This window comes from Coloeus monedula, assembly GCF_965178545.1.
Source record: "Coloeus monedula genome assembly, chromosome: 22".
In the NCBI taxonomy this organism is placed as follows: Eukaryota; Metazoa; Chordata; class Aves; order Passeriformes; family Corvidae; genus Coloeus; species Coloeus monedula.
In genome coordinates, this window is record NC_138802.1 from 2,880,674 (window position 1) to 2,905,543 (window position 24,870).

Here is a 24,870-nt window from a genome sequence, read left to right on the forward strand (position 1 = left end):
GTTTTGTGCTTGCTGATTTTGTGGCTGGTTGGGTGTCCTGACTGTGTGACAGTGAGCAGTAAAGACAGAAATTGGGAAAATACAGTATTTTTTTCTGACCTTTTTCTTTCTTTGGTTAATGTTTCACTGGGGGGGTTGGATGTTTTCCAGCACTTCCAGCTGTGGAAGCTGCTAATTGTTAACCACTGCTCATCCCTCCACAACACTCATGAGGGGTCACTGCCATTGTTGAGTGAAAAACTTTCAAGATAAAACCAAACCCCCAAATGGAGAAAATTCAGAGAACAGTGACAAGGCACCTTCAGCCATCTCTGTGCTACAATCACCTTTCTGGTAAGTTCTGGGTTTTTTTATTTTTTTAATTTACTGATGGCTTATTCTTGTTGCTGAAGGTGACTGGATCTTGAGGTATTCGGTGTTACTTTTTTACTGAGGTGAACTTTTAAATAAACAGCAGTGAAAGCAGCTCATCAGGAGGGAAAGGAGTTGTGTTACTGTTGTTCAGCAAGTGTTGTCATTTAGGAGGAGGGATTTATGAATTTTTTGGTAGCAGTTTCTCCAAAGGCATTTTTGCAAAGACATATCTGTCCTCCAGCCCCGTCATTATGACTTCCAGTGGGTTCACTTGCAGGTGGAAGCTGTTGTAGGTGAGTCGGGAGCTCTGCTCAGCCAGGGAAAGAGGTGCAGCATCAACAAGGATCAGCAATCTCCCAACTAAAAATGAATTTTTTTGCAGTGTTTGATGTCTGCACCAACTGTGGTTCGATGGAGTCTGAAAGTTGCTCCTGTGGGATGGGAGTTTAGGTGTTCTAGGAGCTGGAGCGGGATTTGTCACCAGGTGGCAGCATGGGAGAAGGAAAGGCTTCGGATTCCTCCTGGGAAACATCGGGATCTTCCCTCTTTTCCTAAGTATGTAATAAAGCTTCTCTGAGTCTTCACTCTCTACGAGTCCAAAACGCAGCAAAACGCCTCTGGGCACAGAACTTCCCACAGAGCTGAAACATTTTACGATTGTGGAAAGGTAACACAGTGGTCAGTCAGAATTCAGGGCCGTTTCCTGGGGATTTGGAGCCAGTCTCTTATCTCCAGTTTGTGTGGGGGCTGTAAGGGGAGGTTGGAACTCATGCACTTGGCACTGACACAAACTGGCAGATGGGAAGTGTTCTGCAGGTGGGAGATGGGATAAATTTACATGAAAAAATAGAGTAACTTCTGGGAGCTGTGGTGGTCACTTGGAATAAACCCTCCCTGGCACATTTTAATTGTCCCTTTAACAGTTGCATGTGCCAGAACCTATAAAATGGTCCATTTCCAGGGCTCACTGATTTTGCATAGTCACACAGGCAGTTACTGCCTTGCTGCCAAGTGATTCCTGTGCTAGAAAGAAAAGCATTTGCTGGACTAATAGTCAAAACTCACTATTAAATGTTGGAAGTTTAAAATATTCTCGTTATAGTAGGATGCTTACCAAGGAAAGCCCCCCAAACCTCTCCATAGGGAAATCCTTGCTGAATTGGCCACCGTGATTTGTTCCTTTAAATTTTATTAAAAATTAATACATGTTACATTTTCAAGTGTAAATACTGAAAAATAGCCTATGGCAAAATAAAAAGGCACAGGATTAAAACCAGCTTAATTATTTCCATGGATACATGTCTGCTGTTTGGCAAAAGGTATTTTATACACTTTCTACAAGAATAAGCATAATTTTCAATATATCTCTGAAGGGTGGGACCCTGTAATTTAACCATAAAGACAGAATTTGTACTCCTAAAATGTGACAATTGTAGTGATGCCTCACTTGAAGGTGGTTCTTTGGGGCAGAGGAACTCAAGTGCAGGAGGAGAGTACGACAGGCGTCTCGACATAGAGCTCACTGTGTGACATGTCACGACAAATAGCAATCTCTGACAACAAAGCAGCGATCAAAGCACAGGGGCACAGACAGCACGAGAGTTTACACCAGCTCTAACCTGATCTGGGGAGGAATGCACCAGAAACTGAACCAGAACACTGGAAACGGAGCAGTGGGACATCTCAGACAGCATTGCTGAGCCTCAGAAGGTGGAGCTTACATATTAAAATTATTATTCCTTTCTGAAAAATAGATTTGTGGTGGCTTGTTGGTTTTGTTTTCGTGTAAGAATTAGTCCTTGTAACCCTGATGCAGTGTCTTAGTAACAGTCAGGATGTCGTTGGAAACAGTCGTTCTGCCCAGGAACACACTGTGGCCTCCGGCGCAGCCCGTCAGTCCTGGGATCCATCCCTGTGATCCCCGTGTGCTTCCCAGTGGCACTGGGAGACCCGAGTGCTTCCTTGGCTCTCACTGCAGCAGCTGCCCCGGCAGCCCTGGCTGTGACTGAGCAGCAGAACACCAGGCACATCCCTGCCTCAAGCTGTTGGTGGTGTCACCAGAGTGTCTCATCCTTGCTTACCACACCCGGCATTTCCCTGCGGGATGCATGGCTGTGCCCTTCTTGCAGTGGAACACCTCAGAGAAGGCTTCAAAGTTCTGCAACGAGCCCATCACCCTAAACAAAGAGAAGGGACTAATTTACATGGGAATTGCTGTTCTGGGAAACAGAGAGAGCCATGTCCAGAAAGTGGTTTGGAGCCTCAGAACTTGATCACAGTTCAGAATATGGGATACTTTAGGAAATAGAGGTAATATGAGCAATGAAATCCCAGAACAGAGTGGGTTTGGTCCTCTTCCGTCCCCTATGGATTGGCAAATTCACCAGGTCAGGTATAGGTATGTGCTCTCCAGCAATGTCCTACAAGCCATGGGAGGAAATCTGGAGTTATCTCGTGTGTTATCAGACTCTCCTGTGCTGCTGTGGTGCAAGGGGGGTTGAAAGGAGTGAGTTGTGAGTTAGTAAATGAGTAAAACCCACCTGTACTTCAGAGGGCTGTGAACGTCTGTCTTTATGGACTGACTGGCATATTCTGGTCTGTAGGAACCACACCAAACCTGGAAAAGGAGGATTCATCATTAGTGGGTCAGTATTAAAGGGAATGCAAGTTGGGAAGCTTCTCACTGGCTTTCCTAAGAGCCATCCCAGTTTGCTATGATGTCATTGGAATACGCTTTATAGAGAGGCAGAATAGATGCAATTATTTACTAATTAGCTTTTGTTTTACCAAGGTCTTGGATCAAGATCTGGTGCTATGGGACAGATCTATCAGTGCTGGCTTTCACCCAGGTGTTTCCTCCCAACAGTCTAAGGGCCTGAGGCACAACCCTGAGTGTTCTCACCTGGGCAAAGTTGAGGAAGAAGAGCTGTTTGTGGGACAGGTTCAGTCCAGGCAGCTTTGGCTCCTTCCCTTCCCGTTCCAGCCACTTCAAGTAGGCCTGGAAATGATCACAGATTGACTCAGGAGCAGTAGGAGGTGGATTTTGAATGTTATTTTGTGGGGAGGGATTTTAGTCACCACGTGAATGAACCAAAGTGGTTCCCTTTTGTATTTGTATAAATTTTTTCTCTCTAATACAAACAGTACAGAGAATTTTATGAAAAAGCTGTCAGCATAAGCACTGTTGACTTCATAAACTCTTTCTACAGGTATTTGTATCTGGAAATAAAGTGTTAAGTCTCCTCTGCTTCTCTGTAGTGATGATTCTTCTCTCTTCAGGTAACTGCTCATTAAATAGCAGATAACAACCTTGCTCAATGTTAAATCCATTACCTGTTATTGTTACACATTAATTGGCCAATTTGTATTTTTAAGGTATATTGACATGATGGAGACAAGTTAATGTGTCCTCACGCTGGTTAATTCCCAACATTCTGTTTCTGCAGCCTCTCAGCTGCTGAGACAGTCCCAAAGCATGAAACAAAAGGGAGAGCTGAGGGTAAAAATAGATCCAGCACCACAGAACATCCATGGATTCTGTGTGCAGGCATTTTGTGTCATCCCACACGGCTCCTCCACGGCTGTGATGGCTTTTAGAACAACGCTAACGAAGTGATTAATTGGAATGGTGTCCCTTACGGTTGAAATTTAGATTTCTGAAAATTCAGGATGTTCTATAAACCCCCTTAACACCGTACTCAAAACACCAAAGATAAAAGGTTTTACTGTGACATCTGCTTGGGTTCTTTGCAGGGAAGAACATTCCCTGCTCACACCTGAGCTGCACCTTTAGGCTGCTCCTGGGTGCAAGAACAGCAGCAAGCCATGGGCACATGAGCTTCTAGGTGTACAATTGAGGCTTTAGCTTTTGGAATATGGTAATAACATGTTAATTGTCAATTTTTTTAAGCACAGAATAGGCCCCCCCCCCCCATTGCTGGATGCCAGGTAAATTTAACTCACAGGGTGTTTGAGGGTTACCTTATAAGCCTGTCGGACTCCTCCGTTATCTGCAATATTTTCTCCTAATGTGCTTATGCCACTGACCTGTAAAAATAATCATTTATTTGCTCTATTGTCAGTAAAATCAGCAACTCTAAGAACCACAGGTCAGTCATACAACAGCCTGACATGCCTGGAGCAAAGGGAAGCTGTGACCTTGTGCTGGGACAAGAAAAGAGAGAATGAAATTAAACAGATCACAGGCTAAGAGCTGTAGATTGGAACAGAGAGAGCACACACAAATATAACATGGACAGAACTTGGGCTGCTGCTGGGCAGAACATCACTGCACACAGACCCTGGGCTTTCTGGGCCACACCAGTGTCCCCAGTTTATCACAACCCTTGTGCCTTGTTCCCAGAACAGTTACCTGTAGGAGCTGGGGTTTGTGCTTATCCTCCCTGGGCATTCCCTGTCAAGTCATTCTTTGCACAAACCCAGAGCTGTGGCCCTGGTGATTGTGGTTGTTACTCACGTTCTGTCCCCCTGCCAGCTCCCAGGTGTAGTTCCCGTACTGGTGTACCATGCAGAGGGACTGCTCCTTGAAATGCAGCGCTGAGAAGTTGCTCCACCAGTCCAGCATGTTCCCATCTTTGTCAAAATTCCTACCTGCAGGAAAACCCAGGGAAAAAAGCGAAGTGGTGAGCAAGATTTTAAAGCCACCCTTCTTCCAGTGTAGCACCTGGGATGTTGGAGCTGCACTCCCTTCCTCTTTCCTCCTTGGATTAAGATGCTCAGAAATGTTTTGGGCACAGTTTATTCTCATTGTCACAAGGGAATGGAATTGTGGTCTCTGTTATTCCCTGATTTCCTGTTCACTCAGCAGCCCTGACTCCAGGTATAGCACCAAGGCCTGGTTTCCATGTAACAAAACCTTCCCTCACCTCTGAGGTGTCTGAGGTGCTGGTTCTGTGTGTCCATGTGACAGAAATGAGGTTTATAGAGAATTAAAAGCTGGAATTGCAGTTCTGGAGTTTGTGTTCTTGGCTCCCTGGCTAGAACAAGGTTTTTCTTTGCTCTAGAACGCCGTTTCTGAGGCTGTGTTGTGTGTTTATGGGTCATCTGCACAAACTTAATGAGCATAAAAAAACAGCTTGAAGAAAGCCCACGTATAAGAAATTATTGACTTGTAGAGTCAGAAATGAATTTTTTCCCCAAATTCTTTTACATGACATTTGACAAAGTTAAAAAAGTCAAATTATTTCAAGCATTTGTGTTGAAAAACAAAGTCTCCTGGGATTTCAAGACACTACTGACAGTTCTTCTATCCCCAAAAACATTGTTCACAGATTTCACTGTATTCAGGAGCCCATGGATTTGCTTGCTTTGTGTTTCTGATCTGATGATGCTGTAAAAGGAACATTTTTTTTCCTGAGAATTGTCATTGCCTCACTTTATTTTTAACATCTGCTTATTTCTTGTGCTCCGTTCAGGAAACATTCCCTGAAGAACCTTCCACAGAGTGTTCCCAGTGTGCTCCTATTGCTCCTGAGCTGGATGTGACTGTGCAGGGATCTTCAGTCCCAGCAGTCTGTCACTTTAATTCCTGCCATGCCACGAGTTTTAGCTGGAACAGTAACATTTTCTCAGTCATCTCCTCACCATTGTCATCGAACCCGTGAGTGATCTCATGCCCAATAACCATCCCAATCCCTCCAAAGTTCAGGGCCTGGGGCTGGTGTTTGCTGAAGAAGGGGGGCTGGAGAATCCCAGCAGGAAAAACTGCAAAGACAGGGAGAAAGAGGGGAATACCGTGAGGTGGCTTTGTTTTCTCATCCTTGGCACACAGATTGTTTGCTTGGTGTAAGGGTCAGGAAGGAACATAAAATATAAAATCATTAGAAACAAGCTCATGCCTCATGTGAAATTGTTTCTCTCTTGATAAATGGAAAATGACAAGTTAATAAAAGTTTAATTTAGCACATCTGCAGCTACAGTATCTCCCTGTTTGAGACCCAAGGAGCATTTACATTAAGCTTAGCCTAACTTGGTCCATAATGTTTGCTGCAATGAGTCAAGAACAGAATGTTTAGGAGCTGTCCTTTGGAGACAGGCAGAGTTTGTGTGTTAGAGCTGTTTTACAGGGGAAAGAATGGAGGCTTTATTGCTTCATTTGGGTTAAGGAGAGGTCGGAAATCATCTGCTGATACCAACAACACTTGGAGGGTAAAACATGCTCATGAGTGATTCCTGTAGACCACCAAGGGCACTCAATGTCACCTGGGGAGTGGGGGCAGTAAGAGATTTGTCCTGCTACATCCTGCTGGCAAAAACCTTATCCAGAACCATAGGATTTGCTTTTCATCCCTTCTACAGAAGCTGAAAGCAGAAGTGCTTCTAGAGGAATTCAGACGGCCAGTAATTCAGTTTAGTGAGATACTTTCTGTGAAGGGAGATATTGAAATTCTATTGCAAGTAGTTAATTCAGAGACAAAGCCCTTTTTGGCTGCACAGGTTTTATCCATACAATTTTGTGGAGAAATACATAAACCAGACTGCAGTAAGACAGAGCAGTGTGGAAAATTGTTTTCTCAAGCTAGAGACATGAATAAACAGAATTTAACTGGCACGCACACTATTGTGGGTGGTTGTGCTTGGATTTTTTCACAGGCATACTCATCTCCAAGTTGCTTAAATGAGTTACTTTTGTATGACTTAAAAGGACAAAGCTGAAGAGGAACCAGGTGGCTTCAGGACCTGAGTTCCCTGCCTGGAAAGCTGATTACAATCTGTGTAAAACCACTGGGGATAAACTGGGAGCTGAGATTGGCCACCAGTTAAGCCCCCAGGAGGGCCCTGCTGTAGCTGAAGGTCCTGGTGCTGCTGTACCTGCAGGATGGAGGTGAGTGGAAGCTGCACACAGGAAAACAGATTTTGGGTGAGGTCAGAGGGCTAAGTTATCAGCAATTTGGTGTTTCTGCTTTTAGCAATCATAGAAGTTTTCTGTTGTGACTGTTGGTAGATTGGGCTGTTTCCACTCCTGGCCTTTGCTCTGTGAGCAGGATGCAATTACTGTCTGGCTTAAAACCCCATGGATTCGTCCTTCTGTGTTATCAGTAGTTGAGTAGCAGTTCTTCCTGGCAGTCGGGGAATTTGAAGAAGCACTCCTAGGGGCAATTATCTATTGTCTCTCCTGTTTGGGGTGCTCAGAATTCAGCAGAGACTCGTCAGTTTTAACCTGAGCTCCTGCATGAGGTGTGAGCTCAGGGAGTACAGGGAGCCAGGCAGGGTCTGAAGATCTCCTGTGCTAAGAACAAGGAAGGGCAGCCCAGCAGCTCTGCAGAGCCCACACAGCTGATGCTCTGGGAGCAGAGGCAGGTTTCTGCAGTCTGGGATGGCTCCAAGCAGTGTAATTCCAGTGTCATGTGCACAGAGCAAACTGCAGAGCTGCCCGTGTGCTATCAGAATGTGGGAGCAGGAGCAGGAGCAGCCCAGGACACACTGGGAGCATTCTCTGGGTGCTGGCACTGGTGCTGTCCCAGCTTTCAAACCCAAGTGACAGGGTATAAACTACACCTGCCAAGGAGGGGGAGCTGAGTATTCATCAACAAAGTGCTTGAGCTGAACAGCCTTGCCCAGAATTCCCAGATGGGCACAGGCAGCTTTGCCTCTGGATGCAGACCTACACTGTTGTGTGGATAAAATTAGTTAGTTAAAAGGGTTTAAACCTACCTATCTGGTTCCTGTTGGGGGAATAGAATGCATTGACCACTGCAGCTCCAATTATCCATCTAAAAATAAATGTTGCACACAGTTAGTCATGACTGGTTTTTTTTCTCCCCCCGACATTTTCGAAATTTAATTCTGGTTAAAAAATGCAAGGTATGTAGGAAAGGATTGTAAGGAAATAATCCTTTCAGGGATTATTTATATATATATATATATATATATATATATATATAAGTAATATGTGTTTTTTTAATATATATATAGATGTACATATATGTATATATATGTAATACATATGTAATCAGGAATGTATATATGGATATATAAAGAAATATAATTTCTGTATTAGGAGAAGGAAGAACCTTATAAAAAGAAGGAAAATCCTTCTAAGGAGATTATATAAGAAAAGGATTGATGTAGGAAAAAGGGTGCATTGAACACAGCTGTAAAGAATTCCTGATACCAGGAAATACCTGGTGGCTTGCTTATGGTTGCCTTTCATCCAAAACACACAACATTCAAGGGGAAAAGCATTTTTCACTTTACCTTAGAATTGTTTAGTTCCTTGATTAACTCAGCCACAGGCATTCCTAGATACCCACAGCATGAGTTTAACAGTCCCACCATTAACCCAGAATTTAGGTTGTGTCTGCAACTCTTTCTGGAGACTCACATGTCTTGGTCAACTCTCTCTCGAAGTTTTTTCAGGCCCTTTTGGGCTCCAGCTCGCAGGTTTTCCAGGATGTTTTCAAAGTAGTTGTGTTCACTGAAGTTTAACTACAGAAACAGGGGTCCAAGTACATTAGTCAGCTGAGCAGGAAGAGGAACTCCTCGTCCCCCTGAATGTCCTCTAAAGAATGTTTTGGTTGCATGGTTTTACTGAATAGTTGGCTCTTTGCACCAATTATTTATTAATATGTTCATTTTAATGTCCTTGGAAAAGGCAGTTGCACAGGTACAAATATTCCAGTGGCAAGAAAGCAAATGCAGGTGTTGATTTTGAGCTATGCAGTGAGATATGCACAGAATACTCACATTAGCATATTCCAGGTCCAGTTTCTCATTCTGATCTTCCAAAATATAATCTGGGTAGCCAATTTGTTCTTTGATTGCCATTGCCTGGAAGAAAAGAGTTGAATGTTTCCTCTTAATTGTGATTTTTGTTGGGGTGTTGTTGGGTTATTTTTACTAAAATTTCAATGCAAATAATAGTTAAATGTTTGGGGGTTTTTCTTCTTATTGGAATGGTGCTGATGGTCTTGAGTTCAATTAAAAGTTGGAAATGGGTTTTTTTGGGGAATTGCATTGTATCCAGTTGGCATTTTTATTAATGTGGGCTAACGGAAGATTGAAAGAAAACGACAATGTATCAGGATAATAATGAACATCTAAGTCTTTTCCTCTTGTTTGTAGAGAAACTGGAAATGGTGATACTACAAAATTCCAAATATTTCATGTTCACAAGGGAATACTGAAGTTGCTGGTTATCTCTGACCTTCTCACGAGCTTTCTCCTTGGATGCCTCGTCCATCCACTGTAACTCATCCAAAGTCTCCACGAACGCTTCGCGGATCTTCTCTATTAAATCTCGGACCTGAAAGAGATCCAGGGAGACATTCATCATTCACATGCCCTATTCCCAGGCACAGCTAAGGAGGGGTGAAAAGCTTCCTGCTGGAAGGTGACGTCCCCGAATTCTGTGCTCTAAACCATGGTACTGAGCATCTAAAAGAGCATCACAAATGAGTTCTTGCACCTTCTTGACTGGCGGATAAGTCTCCCAGGCAAGAAATAGGGAGCTCATACCAGAGGGAATGGGCACTGTGGGCATTGTGGATGTACAGTAGTATGAAGGGTAAACTACATACCATCCTCTTGCTCTCACCAGCAAAAGTCTCCCGGACATACATTGCTCCCACCGCGTTCTCCATGTTGTTGTTGACGTAACTCACGCACTCCCTCCAGCGCGCCTCCTCCAGCGTCGTCCCGTACAGGGCCTGCAGCACAAAGCCCAGCATTAACCCTGCCCCTGCAGCTCTTCCAAACCATTGTCTAGAGGGCAGGTTAACCCAAAGGTTTCCACTGCTGTGATTGGGTTTGTTTGGGGATTCCATGATGTAATCATGGAATCACAGAATGGTTTGGCTTGGGAGGGAGCTTAAAGTTCATCTCTCTCCAAAAACCCCTGACATGGTTATTGTGTTGACCAGGCTGGATTTGGTGGCAGTTGTGCTCTCCTCTTTAGGAAGAGAGGAAATACCTTCCTGTAGCTGGCCCGAGCGTCCTTGAAGCGCCGGCTCAAGCTGCTGACCCGGTCGATCACCAGCCGCCAGATGAGGTAGTTCTGGATGGTGCTGTGTGAGGAAGCAAAGCGGAGCTGAATCCCCTGTAAAAACCAACGCTGGTGCAGGCAGCCAGAGGGGAATCTCAATTTTGAATGGAGTTAAAGAGGGAAACCCTTGCTACCAGTCCTGGGTTTCACAGCACCTCAGTTAACTGCAGTCATCCAGCCTGAGGACTGGGCTGTCATATCTGTTCTGGGATTAATTTCTTGTTTTTCTTCCTTCTAGAATGTAGCAAGAACTAAGCCTGTCATGTATTTTTTTCTTCCCATTTAACCTTTTCTAAGCAAGCAGCAGGTGAGACACCTTGTACTGCAGTACTTGGACTTTGAAACCTCCAAAGGCATTTCCTGTATTTTACAGGAGTGTCATTTTTCCTCAGAAGCTCAGAACTAGCAGGGGGGTCCAACAATTGACATTTCAGCAATCCTGTGACTTTTGTCCTGCATATCCTCCAGTTTCTTTACCTGGCTGAGTACTTGGAGATAATTGCTTTCAGCTCTTGTAGATAAGGCATCCCATACACAACCACCTCTTCCTCCGGGTCCACCTGAACACTTACTGAAGACATGACACCTTGGATGAAGAAGGTCCAGTTAAATTCCTAGGCAGACAGAGAGACATTCCAATGTTGGATGTTGAAGTGCCTCAGTAACTGGACTTTTGACAGTCTTATGACCTTGAACGTAGCTGTTCAGTAGGACCAAGCTTTTTAAGAGACTCTGAAGACAAGATTAGGAATGGGAATGATTTTATACCTCTTTGTTGAAGCACTGATAAGTTCACAAAGCCATTTCCAACTGGCATGGAACTAAGAGACTTGAAGTATGAGACTGCTCATGAAACACTTACGTTGAATGCAAACTTTTCCTGCAGCTCTGCTAAGGTCATTTTGTTGTACAACAAGGTCACATCGTGCCTTTCCTCTGCTGGGGTGGTGGCCTGAAGACATTCACAAGGTTATTACTGGACTCAACTGACAGAAATATCAATGGCTGAAATCACATGCAGGTGCATTTGTATACATTCAAATAATGTGCAAATAAACCAGTTTGTTTGGGAAAAGGAAAATCATTTGGTTGTGCCCAGTGCTGCTTGCAAAAATTCAGGGCAGGAACTTGAGTCCCCCCTGTTCAATAATGTTTTAGGGATAAGTTGAGCCAAGTGGTGCCCTCTGTCCCCTTTAGAATGGAAGCTGCTCTGGGGGATTTTTAGGGTGCTGTAGATTACTAAGGATGCAAGGGAGCCTGTCCTGGTGTTATCCCAGTGCCTGGATAGCAGAAGGTACATGATCCTGCTTTAGAACAGCTCCAAATAGAAATAAGGCTGGGACTGGAGCAGCACAGCAGCAGTGTACACAGCAGGCAGAATTAGAGACACAGAGGCTCTGATTTTTGGGCTGCTCGTGGCACAAATGTCTTCTTCCCCCACTTTCTTCTGAAAACTGCTGCACAAACCAGCAAGAGACTCTTCCCCCTCACCCCTTGCCCCCCACAGCTTCCTGAGGAGTTCTTGATCTCTCAACTCACATTTGCAATCTCTGTTTCAAGCTCCATGACCTTTGCCATTTCCTCTTGGACAAAGGAATCATCTTTGGACACGTTCTTGTCTTCTCGGATCATTTTGGCGATGGTGATCATGAACTGCAGATAAGCTTCTCTCACCTGCATGCAGACACAGACCGTGTAGAAAAGGTTTGCTGTCCATCATTTCATAGAATCCCAGAATGGTTGGGATTGGAAGGACTTTAAGCCCATCCAGTGGCAGCCCCTGCCATGGGCAGGGACACCTCCCACTGTCCCAGGCTGCTCCAAGCCCTGCCCAACCTGGCCTTGGACACTTCCAGGGATGGAGCAGCCACAGCTTCTCTGGGCACCCTGTGCCAGGGCCTCCCCCCCCTCAGAGGGAGGGATTTCTTCCCAATATCCAATCTAAATCTCCTCTCTGTCAGTTTGAACCCATTCCCCCTTGTCCTGTCACTCCAGGCCCTTGTAAACAGTCTCTCTTCACTATTTCTGTAGTCCATCTACACATTTCTCAGCAAACCATTCTCTTTGTCATGAATACCTTACAAGGCACTTGCCAGCCTCAAAACACACTTTCTGCTTCCCTGTGCCATCCAGCCTTGGTATTCTGAGTTAGAATTACTGCTTGGGCAAAGAGGAGGCTCTGTGCTTTGAGTTACTCTATAGAACAGCGATCCCTACTAGCCAAAATTCCAGGGCAAACAGGGAAGGTTTGAGTTCTCTGAAAGTAATACCATAAATCTTCTCAAGTCTGGTTTTAGTGTCTGAAAGAAAAGCTGTGTTTCAGACAGCTCCCAATGACACCTTTGCTTTATTCCTGATGGGAGGCTCTGACTGATTTTTGCCTCAGAAGGGACCTTGGTGCTGAGGGAGTGCTGATCCCTGATGCAGGAAAACTTGATGCTACCTCTTCTTCTCACATACTTTTCTTCCTCTGTAGACCTTGGAAGCCAGATAAACACAGTGACTGTGGTGAAATTGAGTCTGGGCACTTACAGATGATGATTTGTGGTTTTAGGCTGAATGCTGAGCCTTAATCAGGCCAGACTCCCCCAGGCCTCAGGAGGAGTTTTGCCAAAAGATGCTGGACTAGGCACAGGGGGAGTTTGGGTCATCAGAGCTGGGCTCATTGTCTGGGGGCAGTGAGCTGGTAAATACAAATAAAAAGGGGTTGTGTCTCCTCCTTGGTCATTAGGATTAAAAGCACAGCCTCAGCCCCCCTGCTTTGTGCCTTCAAATTAAAGCTGTATTGAGCAGAACTGGTTTTCTTTCGCTAATTTGGATTGTCTCTGCACTGTACCTGATTTCCTACCTCCTCCAAGTCAATCTATGTCTGACCTTCATGCCCCAATGCATAAATACTCCTCTTTTCTGCTGTGAGTGCTGCTGTGGAGGTGACACTTGCAGGGGAGATTCCTGGGTCAGCAGCTCCCCACATTTCCCAGCACAGCTTCCTGGAGATTGTTTTGTCGCAGGAGCTGGCAGCTCCTAAAGGTGCCCAGGAGGTGTGGGGACAATCCTCTATAAACCTCCCAGGGCTGTATTTTAGCTATATTATATATAAAGTGTAGTCAAATACACTGAAGTGAGAAGAAAACTCTTCCCACTGATGTTTTCATCTGCCTTTACAACCATGAGACAAAAGAGTCTCAGATGCTGATTGTTGTCCCTCTGTATTCCCTTCCATTCTTGTTAGGAAGATTGGTTTGATGCTGGCCTGCAAATACTCTTTGTTAGCAAGGCATAATTGAGGAAAATAAAATGTACTAAAGCGGTATTTTCATCTTGGAAACAGACAAATTATCTGGCTCTGTTTGCAACAGCTTTCTGTGTATTTACAGAAACAGTGTTTTTGCAGAATCAGTGTTTTTGCCCTGAGCATTGGCAGGGAAAAGCAGCTAGAAAATAATCTCTCACAATTTCATGTAATTTTGGGGGAAGGGGAGAGTAAGTGGCAGCAGATTCTTACTTGCTGAGCATCAGTGATTCAGAGGAAGATACAAGCAAATCCCCTGCACTGAAAATGTGAACTTGGTCTTCAAAATGAGAGACTGCCTAAGCCACAAAATATGATTTTATTTCCCCATAACCTCCTTCATGAGTTGGCCAGTTCTGGGGAGGCTTGATATTTATACAGTTGTTTAGTCCTTTTGTAAACTTCACAAAATGTTGGCTTAATTAGGAAAAAATGTAGCAATGAATGTCACAGTTCCATTCTGATTGTTACATCCCATGGAGATTCATATATTGGGGTTTTCCAAAGCACGGGGATCAACAATGAAGTTGTTTTAGTGGCTCAGAGTACATCAGTACAAGGAATACTTACTCTTTGATAGTTGCCCCCATTAAAGTAGTAGTCCCTGGATGGCATTCCCAAGCTTGGCTGGTCAATCTGAAGGAAAACACATTTCTCTGGTTAGTGGTGAACAGGAACTGGGGTTGGCCAAAGGAATCCTTGAAAGGCAGCAGGAAATGCTGTGTGAGCCACCCTGTCAGTTGGAATGGCACTGCTGCCAAGCACTCAGAGAGTTTGGGCTCTCCTGGGTCTGGGATGAGGTGGAAGGTACAGGGTGAGGACAGGAAGGATCTTAGTGTGGGTTATAAAGCAAAATCTTCAAGTAATCACTGAGATTCAAGAATAAATTTAAGTAACTTTTCTAGGTTGCTTGACTTGAGGGCTGGGCTTCCTTGCACAACCATTCATGAACAAACTCTGAAATACTCTTTATGTATTTTAAACCCATGGTTTCCTGCTATATATTAAATCTCACCATCATTTTTGTAAGTCACAAGAATTTGCAGCTCTTAAATGCTGTAAATCAGCAAAGTTCCATTGATTTTGGTTTCTTTTGCTGTAACAAAAATTACGCTGCCATAAAACATTTCCCAATATGTCTTTCAGACAGAGCGGACACTTGGGGTACAGAACTGCTGCCTACATTTTGCTGGCATTATTCTGTGGGAAACTCATGTGTCTGTAGTGTAAATAATTATCCATTATGATTCTGGCATAGAAATAATTCCCTGTAATTTTTTTTCTTACATAAATGATGTGTCTGCTGGAATCCCGGTCATCATTCCACACGAACATGTCGATGAGGACACGTTTGTTAAACCTGGAGTTCATTATGGAAAGGTTTTCCTCCATGCTCCAGCTTGGCTCTGGGAGATAAAAGGGGAAAACAGACTTAATTTATCAATCTGTGTCAGACTCATTGAAACTGTACAGTTCACGAGCTGGCTGCTGAAATTTTTGAGATCTATTTAAATGGATCAATGAGTGTTAAATGTGTGATACCCTGACTTCTGTTTGTGAAGAGAAACTGCAATCAGGGCATTTAAGTTGGTGACAGTGGCCTCCCTAATTCAGTAAATAATTCTGACTGAGTCCTTCCAAGCCCAGCATTACCTTTGGTCTTATTCCAGTCTGCAGAAGCCACTGGCCAATCTCCAACCATCCTCAAGGCCTCCAGCAGAGGCAGGGAATCTCGTTGCTCTATAAGGGCTGAGGAAGGAAGGACAAATTCTGTATTGTTTTCACAAAAAAGTAAAATCAAGAAAAATAAGTAATGGGCCTAACAGCTTAAATTTGCAACTGAATGCGTCATAGCAAAAAATAAGAGATATCATGACACCATCCTACATTAGTCTTCAGAAAAGGAATGAAAATACTTCTGTGGCTCCAGTAGTGATTTGGAGTGAATTGGTTTGGGAAGCATGAGCTGGGACAGGTTTGTGCCTTCTGAAGGGAAGGCTTTGCACCCATACCAGGGGTGGGTACCCAGCATCCACCCCTTCCACATCCCAAATGGGTATACTGAGGTTTAATGAAGTACCAAGGCATCTTCATCCATCTGAAGATGAGTTTTCCAGGCAAGGCTACATGGATTAGACTGATATTGACTGGATTTTGCTTAACAGAACATTGGTGCTTTTGTACACCTGGTGTTGAACAAGGGAATCAGTGGAACAAGAGACTCACTCTCATTCATGCAGGACTTGTAAAGGATTTTAGCTTTCTGAAATGCTTCTCTGTCCCCTTGATCTGAAGTCTCCAGCACACCTGGGGAAGGAACCATTGCCATGAGATTTTTGCCCTGGAGAGCTTTGATCATTTTACAGAACTCCCTGAGGATTCAGGGCTGTGAGAAGCACTTGTAGGCTGCAATTACTGTGAAACTTGAGAGCTCTTCATGCTATTAATGGAAAAAGTGTCAGGAGGAAGGACTTGCAGACAGCTTGTCCTGCTCCTTTTGGAGTCAGTACCCAATCACCTATGGCTAATTTTTAGTTGGGAACAGGATGTTCCCATAAAATGGGTGTAGTAAGAGATGTAGAGATTAAAGGACCAGAGAAAAAAAAAATCCCAATCCACCCTTCTCTGAGAGTTTATTTCTCTGTCTGATGTGCAGTCAGCAACCTCTGAAACTAAACACAGGTGCCTAAGGATGGAGCAGCCTCATCCCTACCTTTCAGGATGATCTCCAGCTCGTCTCTCAGGATGTCAAAGATGCTGTATCTGGAGCTGGTCTCTGGGATCACGTGCCGGTTCAGCCAGCCCCCGCAGGCGTACTGGTAGAAATCCTTGCATGGGTCAGCTGTGGGGTCCATGTTCTGGATTATTCTGGCAGCTGGGCATCAGAATTGGAGAGCTGAATTCCACAGACTGCCCAGGAGTCTCTGGGACTACTGGAGACTGTCAAGGAGCTGCCTGGCAAGACTCATTCCCACAAATTATGACTTGAAGAATCCTATTTGCTGCTTAAAAATTGATCTGAATGGCAGAAAAGTTGTCCCAGAGCACAAGGCCTTGCAGGGAGGAGTGCCCAGTGCTCCCCAGGGCACCAGTTTAGGGACTGCCCAAGAAACCAGTGTTTCCTGGGGCTGTTGGGAACATCTGTACTGGAGTCTCACCTCTCTTGGGGCGTAGATGCCAAAAATAAGAAGGTGAATGCTCCAAGAGAGAGAAAATTAAGTCTAAAGGGAATTCTGTTATGCTTATAAATACAGATTGTGTTGGTCAATCCGTGTCCTGGTGGCTCAGAGCCAGAGCTGAAAATTGCCACACTGACAATTTTCCTGTGCTGCTCCCTTATGAATGATATTTCTTACCCAAGGGGAAACCTCATTCCTTTTCATCTACTTCAGCCTTAAACTCTGAATTATCTCTTATTCAGGCTCAGTACCAACACATAAAGCCTCCCCTCTGCAGCAGTAATTCATAATAACCCCATTACCTGCTGTCACACACCCAGGGGTGGTACAGATGTTGCCCGAGTTGGTGCCATAGTGGGATTCTGCAGGGAGAAGAGGAGGAAAACAGATGGAATGAGTTGTTTTGGAAGGAAACTGTTCCCAAAGTCACTCACCAGAGCCCAATCTCAGTGACAGCTCTGCTTGGTTTGAGAGCAGGCGAGTGAATGTTGGTGCCAGTCACAGACATCAAATGACAACCGTGAAGAAATCTGGGGATTTTTGAGGGAAATGTATTGGCAGCACCCTTACAGCAGTCTTGACAGTGAGTTTTATCTCTCCTGGAAGGAGAATAAGACCATCTTTTCTACCTGCTAGCTGCCTCCGCAGTCTTCCTGACACAAGCTGAAAGTACAGAATCCTTTTTTAGACAATCTATTAAGATGCTCTGAGCATCTTCAAAGTCACTGAGACTGAGAGGTTTAAACAGGGGGCAAAAAGCCCAGAGCTGGGTTACTGCTCCCACACTGCTTTGAGCCACCAAGATCAAATTTAGGAAAAAAATTGCTTTTATTTCTCCAAGTATTTGTGTGTTGGGGAGGGGGAGCCTGTCACAGACTTGTTTGGCCACAATTTCGTGTGGCCTCTAAGGTTGGTCCTTGCTGCTCATCAGAGAGGTTGTCCCTAATCTGGAATTTTCAGGGCTGATGCAGAAATAAGGAGACTGTGAACCTGTGTTCGAATTTATTTGGCCTTGAGTTAAGCATGGAAAAGGCCAGTGGAGTCCTGATCTTGGCTATTCATTTTCTATTTTTGAGTGCTTAGTCTTGGTTTGTGCAATTCTCCCAGTGCAGAAGATCCCCAAAAAGCCAGTGCACACATCATTTCTGCGGCTGAGTATTCAAGGGAGTGTTCTTGTGATGCTGGGCAGGTGTCAGGTCCCTCCCGTGTGCTGTTCCCTGCAGAGCTGCACTGGGAGGGATCTGAGTGCCCCAGCCTGAGGTCCTTGGCCCTGGGAGGAGGAAATTCATTTTGCTGGTTTAATTTCCCATTTGAGAAACTGGATGTCTTGGTTTACTACTTTGGTATCCACTTATATCAAGTAGACAACTGTGTGGTTCCACACTGAATAACAAAATCTTGGTACTTTCCAGCAGATTTAGCCATTTTTAAGCTTTATTTTTGATCCTTGTTTGCAGAGAAGAGTTACTAGAAACAATCCCTTTCAATGCAAGTAAGTGCTTTGTATGAGAGCAAACAAGATACAGTAATTCAGAGAGAAATAAAACCGTGGGGGAGAAAAGAGGGCTTTGAAGTTCATCAGTGGAAGCGACATAAAAAGCCCCCACTGTGCTGGGGAATGTTCAGGGTTCAGCTGAGCGTGGCCGTGCTGGGTGGGAGCACATCTGCATGAGAAAAACTCTGTGTCCTGCCCTGGCTGGTGTCTGGCAACCTGAACAGGGGAGGAGCAAAAGATGTGGAACAATGGGAAGCTTCACAGAGATAGTTATCTTTTTCTTTTTCTTTTCTTTTTTGTGTTTGTTTCAGCATTCGTTGGGATTTTTTTGTGTGCTGGATGAAGCTAAGCCCAAACTTTGGAGTTTCTTAAACTGTCTCATAATTTTAAAACATTTTAAAAAGCCCAGGGTATCTCCAAGGGGAAAAATAAAATACTTTGAGGGAAAGAAATGAGTAGTTCAAGAGCAAAAGGAAAGGAGCAATAGCAAAGAGCAAGGTGAGGAAGAAATAATTGTACTACAAGAATTTTGTGTGTCTCTTACTCTTTTGCAGGGACCAGGCAGGACTGAAATGAAACCTTTCTTCTTTCATTTATTTATTTATTTTAAAATCAAAGCTTCTCTCTTTAATATAACTTCAATTTCTGGAACACAGCTGCTTTGAATGAGGCTTGAACTCCCCTCCCTTCCCCATGCCCTGTGATTGTGATGCTGTAACTGAGCAGGATGAGCAGGGGAGCCAGAGCTGGTTTGGAATTTGAGGGCACACTCAGGGCTCTGAAACTCTGCCCCAAAACCAGATCATGGGAAATGGCTGGGGAAGAGATCTCAGTTTACCTTGGAAAGTGTCTCCTTTGTTTTTCTATCAATTCTCTCCTTTATTCCTCAGTACCTTTCCTGGCTCTGGGTATGACCAACTCTGCCCTCTTTGGCTTTACAATGTCAGATCTTTGCTCACTTGACTGCAGCTTTGTTACCTGCATCTTCCAAAAACTAGAAATGAACTTAAAATGCACCTTCTGAATTCTCAGCTTGGCAGCTCTGCCCTTTCTTTCCTCAAACTACTTCTCTGAAACAACAGCCCAAGTTTTTGGTAGAAATACCAGTATTTCTCTGTTTATTTTCCTCCCCGGTTAAACATTGCCGACAGGTTGAGTTACAGTGACAGAGAGGCTCCTGCTTTGACATCCATTTCAGTCTGATACAGCAGCAGCAGAGAATTGATCAGGGAAGAGAAGCTTTAATGGAGATAAATGAAATGACCTGAGCTGTGGGACAGCTCCAAATGGAAGAAAATGAGGGAAATTAGGCACTCCAGATGCTGCTTCAGAGGTGAGCTGCTCACCTGAGATATAGCAGAGCTGGGACATACTTCAGACCCCCTGGGGTCACTGTAGAGATTTTCATTGTCTTAATTTGGCCTCACAAGGAGCCACTGAAGCCTGTCACATTTCCTGGCCAGCAGCAGGAGCCAGGAATGACTTGTGGGATCTCTGGATGGCTGCAGTCCCGTTCAGCAGCTCACCTTTGGACTGACAATCCTTTTCAAACCCAAGTTGCTTTTCCACAGCCTTATTGAGGCTCCTTTATTAGGGAACAAAACCCAAGCCAAGCCTTCTGCAGGGCTCTGGAGGACACAGCTTGTGTTTAGTGTGTCCCCACTGTGCTTTTGGAGGAGCACAGATGGCTGGGGATGGCACACATGGAGACAATTAGAGCCACAGTTGTCACTAGGCGCTCACGTGGGAGCTTTTACCTCTCAGCACCTTCCCTGTTCTCAGATCTCCTCTGCAGAAGTGCTGTTGGCACTGCAAGCTGCCCTTGTTGCTATTAAAACAGGGATTTGCTCACAACAAACAACAGAATTGCCAAATTCAGGTTTTCTTTGTCAGAGAGGGCTGCCAGTGCCAGGTGTCAGCATCTTCAAAAGGAGCGCAGAACACGAATGTTCCGTTTTATTCCTCCTTTCCTAGGATTTCTTACCCATGAGCATGGCTGAGCCAGAGTTCTGTGTGAGAATCAGTAAATTGTGTGTGTGTTTGCCCGTTTTGCAGCCCTGCATGGCCTGTCACTCCCCATTAAAGCTCTGCATTCATGTAGATCCATCTGACTATGACTGAGGAGAGCCTTGCCACCTGAATGTCATCATGACTCGTGTGTTAGCTGCCACTTCTTGAAATTCTGCATCTCCCCTGAATAGCTGCCTCGTTAATGAAGGCTCCTGACGTCAAAGGACAATTGGGCAGCAGTCAAGGAGAGGAGCCAGAGCTCAGCCACAACCTTGTCTCAGTTTAGATACTGCTCCTGCTCAGCAGGCTCGTGTAAATCTGTTATTCAAGTGCCCAACAATCACATTCAGCATAGGAAATGCAGGGAAAAAAAAGATTTTTTTTTTTGAAAATCCACCCCCAGAACGAGGTGCTGCTTAGTTTGTATTTCTGTTTGTTTGGAGCCTGCCTAGGAGGAGGACAGAAGGCCGTGACCTTGAGCTTCCTAACAGCCAACAGTGACAACCTGTGGGGCTGCAGACACAAAAATATCTGTGGATCTTCCTCCTGAGAAGGCAACTTGGGAGCCAGAAAGTCAAAGAAATAGCCAGAATTACAGGAGCAGCAATGAGGTGAGGCTGGAGGCTGTTTGGAGCTAAGTTGCCTGGAGGAGCTGCTGAGCGATTTGATGTGTGAGCTACAGTGAGGGTTGAGATGTTCCTCAGGCCACTGTGACCTTTCCAGCAAGGGATGAGCTTTGGAGTTTAATAAATACTGAGAAGGAGCTGTGAAAAGGCTGCTAAGATGAGGGTGTGGGTGTGAGGGAAGGATGGAGAGCGTGGTGTGTTCAGATCCAAACCCGTCGGGATCCTGCTTCCCTTGTTAGGATCACCCAAATATTACTTTATTCTTCCCACGTTTTCTTTCAGCTTGTTTAGATGAGGAGTTTTTTGGGTCTGAAAACTTCCTTGGATGTCAAAAATCCCCAAATTGTGTCCAGAACTCTGTAACTGCACTGCTGTGAGAGCTTGAGTATTTTTGTTGGCTGGGAATAGAGATAAAAATCCCAGTCAGCATTAACAGAACTCCAGGAATTGTTCCTGTACCCACAGGCCTATTTCATGCACCACAGTGCTCTTCTACAGGATATATATGAGCAGAAAAATATTCTCCCTGGACCACAAAGCCTAAACATGCCTTTATAAATAAATAAAAAAGAAGTGAATGCAAAGCAGGACAGGCCATGCTTTAATTTTCTAATTTAATTCCTAATTACAAGCTAAACAAAATTATCTTTCGAAGCCTGGGTAGTGTCATTCTGATCAAGGATGTATCAAGGTGAAATGAGAAATCTGAATCTGCTCTTAGTGAACAATCCAGTGTCCCATAGACATTCCAAAATCAGAATTTCAGTGAAATTAGAAATAGAAGAATCCCAGGATAACGTTGTTGGTTGAATGGTGCTCAGCCACACTGTTTTTTCTTGTTGTTCTGTGGCATTTATGTGGCACAGCTTTGAACCAGAGCTGCTTTTCCCTTGGGGAGTCTGGGATTTGAGGCTTTGGCTGAGCATTGGGAATGGGCTGAAGTGTGACAGCAACACAGATCCAAGGGAGACATTGGGACAAAACTTTTCAAGACAAAAAAAAAGATATTTCTGCTGCAGGAAGAGTCTGCAGAGCTCCTTTTGTCTCAGTTCTAGACCCAGCTTGTTGACACTGCTCTGTAAGGATGAAGCTCCTGCTGCTCATTTCCCACCTGGAATTCCCTAAAGCTGCTCCAGCTGTGAGCTCGGCTGGGGGCAGAGGCACAAAGTGGCTCCAGGGCAGAGCTGAACACCCCTGGTGGGGTGAGAGGAGCGCAGGGCAGCAGAACATCAGCCCTGCACTCAGGGCTCAGCCCTGGAAACACTTCCAGGGAAAGTTTAATTGCAGATATAAGCCTGCAAAAATTAGGTTTTAGACTTGTTTTCTCACAGAGAAGCCTTCCTTAAACACATGTAGTGAGCACAGACTCTGCCTCTGGATTTGGATGAGACCAACACTTGGGCAAATATTATTAATAGCTGACTTCTGGATTTTCTGGACCCAGCAAATGATGTAGGGCAGATTTCTCAAATCCTTAATGCATGCAGGCAGCAAAACCCTGCCTAGCTCAATGTTTGATACAGAAACTATTCCTCTAGGATCTGGCTCTGGGGAATTTTTTTCCTCTCATCTCCTGAGCTAATAGAATAAACTTTCTGATGAACTTTATGAATACCAAATACTCAGATTTTGTCTTCAACTGCTGGTAGCAAAAGGAGTGAACAATAACAAGGCTTTTTTCATGAATTACTGCTCAGAATTGTGCAGTGTTTCACTCACAAGTGCTGAAAATGCAGCTCCCTGCAGCAGGGGAGGCAGAGAGAGTGTGAGGAGACAGCACAGCCTTGCTCCACTTTTGCTATTCCTACTTTAATTTAATTCTCCAGTGTCTTAACAAAGCTCCCAATCCAAGAGGCTTTAATGGAAGTGACAAACATGAGGCAGGGCTGCTCCCAAGCATTCGATGCTTCACAGGGTTTTAAAGTGGGACTTTGCACTTGGTGTGCCAGTGGGAAAACTTTGGCTTTACCAAGTGTGCTCTGCAGTTAAAATATTTAGGCAAAACACTTCAAAATAACGTGCCTCGATGTCAGGTTTCTGGCAAGACATTTGCATTCAAGTCACTGAAGCAAATCACACTTAGAGATCCAACTGCCTGATGGAATATTTTAAAAGTCTCCTTTTCCTCACCACCAAGTGGCTTTTTTTTTTTTTTTTTAAGCTTTCACATTGTAATAAGCAATTTCCCCTTCAGGGAGATTGTTTTTCGAAGTGTTTTAAAGCAGCTGTTGCTTTAAAAACCCTGACAATAATGAATCTTGGCTTGTGCTTGTATATAATAAGGGAATGTCAGTCCTCACACACAGACACACACCTTCCCTCCAAAACAGTGCAGCAGCTTTGTCAAAACAGCTCTGAATTCAAGAAATTGCATGAAATTAAACAAAAGCATAGAATCTTACACAGCATAATTCAACATTTAAGTAAAAGCCAACATAATCTCTGAGCTGGGAGCAAGGCAGAGAGAGCCCAGTCCCTCACAGAGGTGACCTCATGGTCTCCCTGTATTTATATTTTCACTTAGCTCTGCGAAAAAAGGACTTTTTCTGCTGTTTGCAGAGGGAAGGGCAGGATTATTCCCAGGTTCTTACCTCTGCTGCTGGCATAGAGGATCACCAGGGCGACGGCGGCACAAGTCATGAGGAGCAGCAGGACAGCCAGCCCGATGGCCACAAAGCTCCAGGGCTTCTTCCCAGATTTGGTCGATTTTTCCACAATATCCATTTGACTTTCTGATTTCCCCATTATTGTAACTCTAAATCGGGGAGGGGAGGGCGAGAAAGGGTTAACAGCACGGCTACATCAGGACAGGGAGAAATGCATGAGAAATCAGGGAGGAAAATAAAGGAAGCAGAATAAAAGCAAGGAGAGAAAGAAAACTTCCAAATTATTACATGTATTTGTCCATTTGATTGTCCACAGATTTGCCAACCTCATTCTCCATCTCCTGTGCCTGCGTGTCTGCTCTCGGGGGGGGCTGTGCTGCCCCGGGCTCTCCGTGGTGCAGTGCCAGAACTTCAGGAGCCTCTTTGGGAAGTGTGGAAAAGTCTCATGACCAGGTTGGGCAACTCCTTTCGCCCGAGCAGCGGAGGAGGGGGGCAAACTGCCGCCTTCCACTCCCCACTTCCAAAATATTCACGCCGCTGTGAAGAATTCCCTCCGTGGCGCTGGGCAGGTCTGCAGGGCTCTGTTAACAGCCGAGGAATCCAAGCTGGGATCCTTCCAGGTGCGAGCGCCCTGGAGCGGCTCGGTGGCCAGCGGCGATGCAGGATGGGGGCAGCGGGGCAGCTGCCGGGGCTGCGAGGCTGGGACTCCCCGAGGCTTCTCCGAGCCATGCTCAGGGTTGGGAGCTCAGCCCCGAGCCCTTCCCAGCTCCAGGGAGATGCTCCGGGGGAGGAGAGGGCGGGATGGGCTGGAGGAGCCCCGTGCCGCTGCGGCTTCTTCCCGGGATTCTGTCATCCCTGGAATGCCGCTCGCTTATTCGGCCTCTGCGCTCGCAGGAGAGGTGGGAACCTGCTGAAGCTCTCTGGCTTCCCAGAGCGCCGGCAGCTTTGGGGTGGGATGAATCGGATGTTTGCAAACAGGCTGATTTGTGGGTTGTTGCAAGCAATGCACAGAATTCCTTTATGGAAATCTGGCTGGGAGCAACCGGGAAAGGCAGCAAGAGCAAGGGCAGGGTGATTTCCCTGGTGTTTTGTTTCACTCTGCTCCAGAACCGACTCTCGGGAGGAGGGAGAAGCAGGTTGGTTCGGGGGTGTTTTCCCCTGAGCTGCCGCAGTTCATTCACACCGTAGAAATGTTCAGGTTGTGCCTCTGCACTCCGAGTTTTGTGTGAGTTCAGGAGGAGGTGCTGGGGGCAGAGCAGGGATTCCTCTGTGGCTCTTTGCTGGGAATGGACACACAGTGTTCCA

The 24,870-nt window shown here is 45.1% G+C and overlaps 1 protein-coding gene across 2 annotated transcripts; it reads right to left on the minus strand.

The window, feature by feature from the left end:
• Positions 1–1,575: 1,575 nt before the first annotated feature.
• Positions 1,576–24,386, minus strand: MMEL1 (membrane metalloendopeptidase like 1). 2 transcript variants are annotated; one of them, XM_082295924.1, is made up of 23 exons: positions 23,892–24,386; positions 23,551–23,714; positions 17,131–17,190; positions 16,363–16,524; positions 15,876–15,956; positions 15,303–15,398; positions 14,937–15,055; positions 14,220–14,285; positions 11,897–12,031; positions 11,220–11,309; positions 10,835–10,971; positions 10,286–10,379; positions 9,894–10,022; positions 9,521–9,619; positions 9,061–9,144; positions 8,699–8,802; positions 8,029–8,087; positions 5,959–6,078; positions 4,832–4,965; positions 4,336–4,401; positions 3,257–3,352; positions 2,895–2,971; positions 1,576–2,531 (listed from the first exon to the last, which is right to left on the minus strand). In XM_082295924.1, exons 1-23 carry the CDS (start codon positions 23,894–23,896, stop codon positions 2,432–2,434), a joined length of 2,277 nt encoding a protein of 758 aa, XP_082152050.1. In that variant the 5' UTR covers positions 23,897–24,386; the 3' UTR covers positions 1,576–2,431. The 2 variants fall into 2 exon arrangements, with proteins under 2 accessions (XP_082152050.1, XP_082152049.1); XM_082295923.1 differs by having other exon boundaries at positions 23,854–24,386.
• Positions 24,387–24,870: the final 484 nt, after the last annotated feature.

Bases quoted from the DNA above. Each gene is read 5' to 3' on its own strand.
- MMEL1 (XM_082295923.1), bottom strand. From the start codon at position 23,903: ATGGAGAATGAGGTTGGCAAATCTGTGGACAATCAAATGGACAAATAC. The intron at 15,056-15,302 runs GTAATGCTGGGC...TTTATCTCCCAG, and splicing joins AGACTGGAATAAGACCAAAG to AGCCAAGCTGGAGCATGGAG. The intron at 10,972-11,219 runs GTAAGTGTTTCA...CTGTCTGCCTAG, and splicing joins AGGAAAAGTTTGCATTCAAC to GAATTTAACTGGACCTTCTT.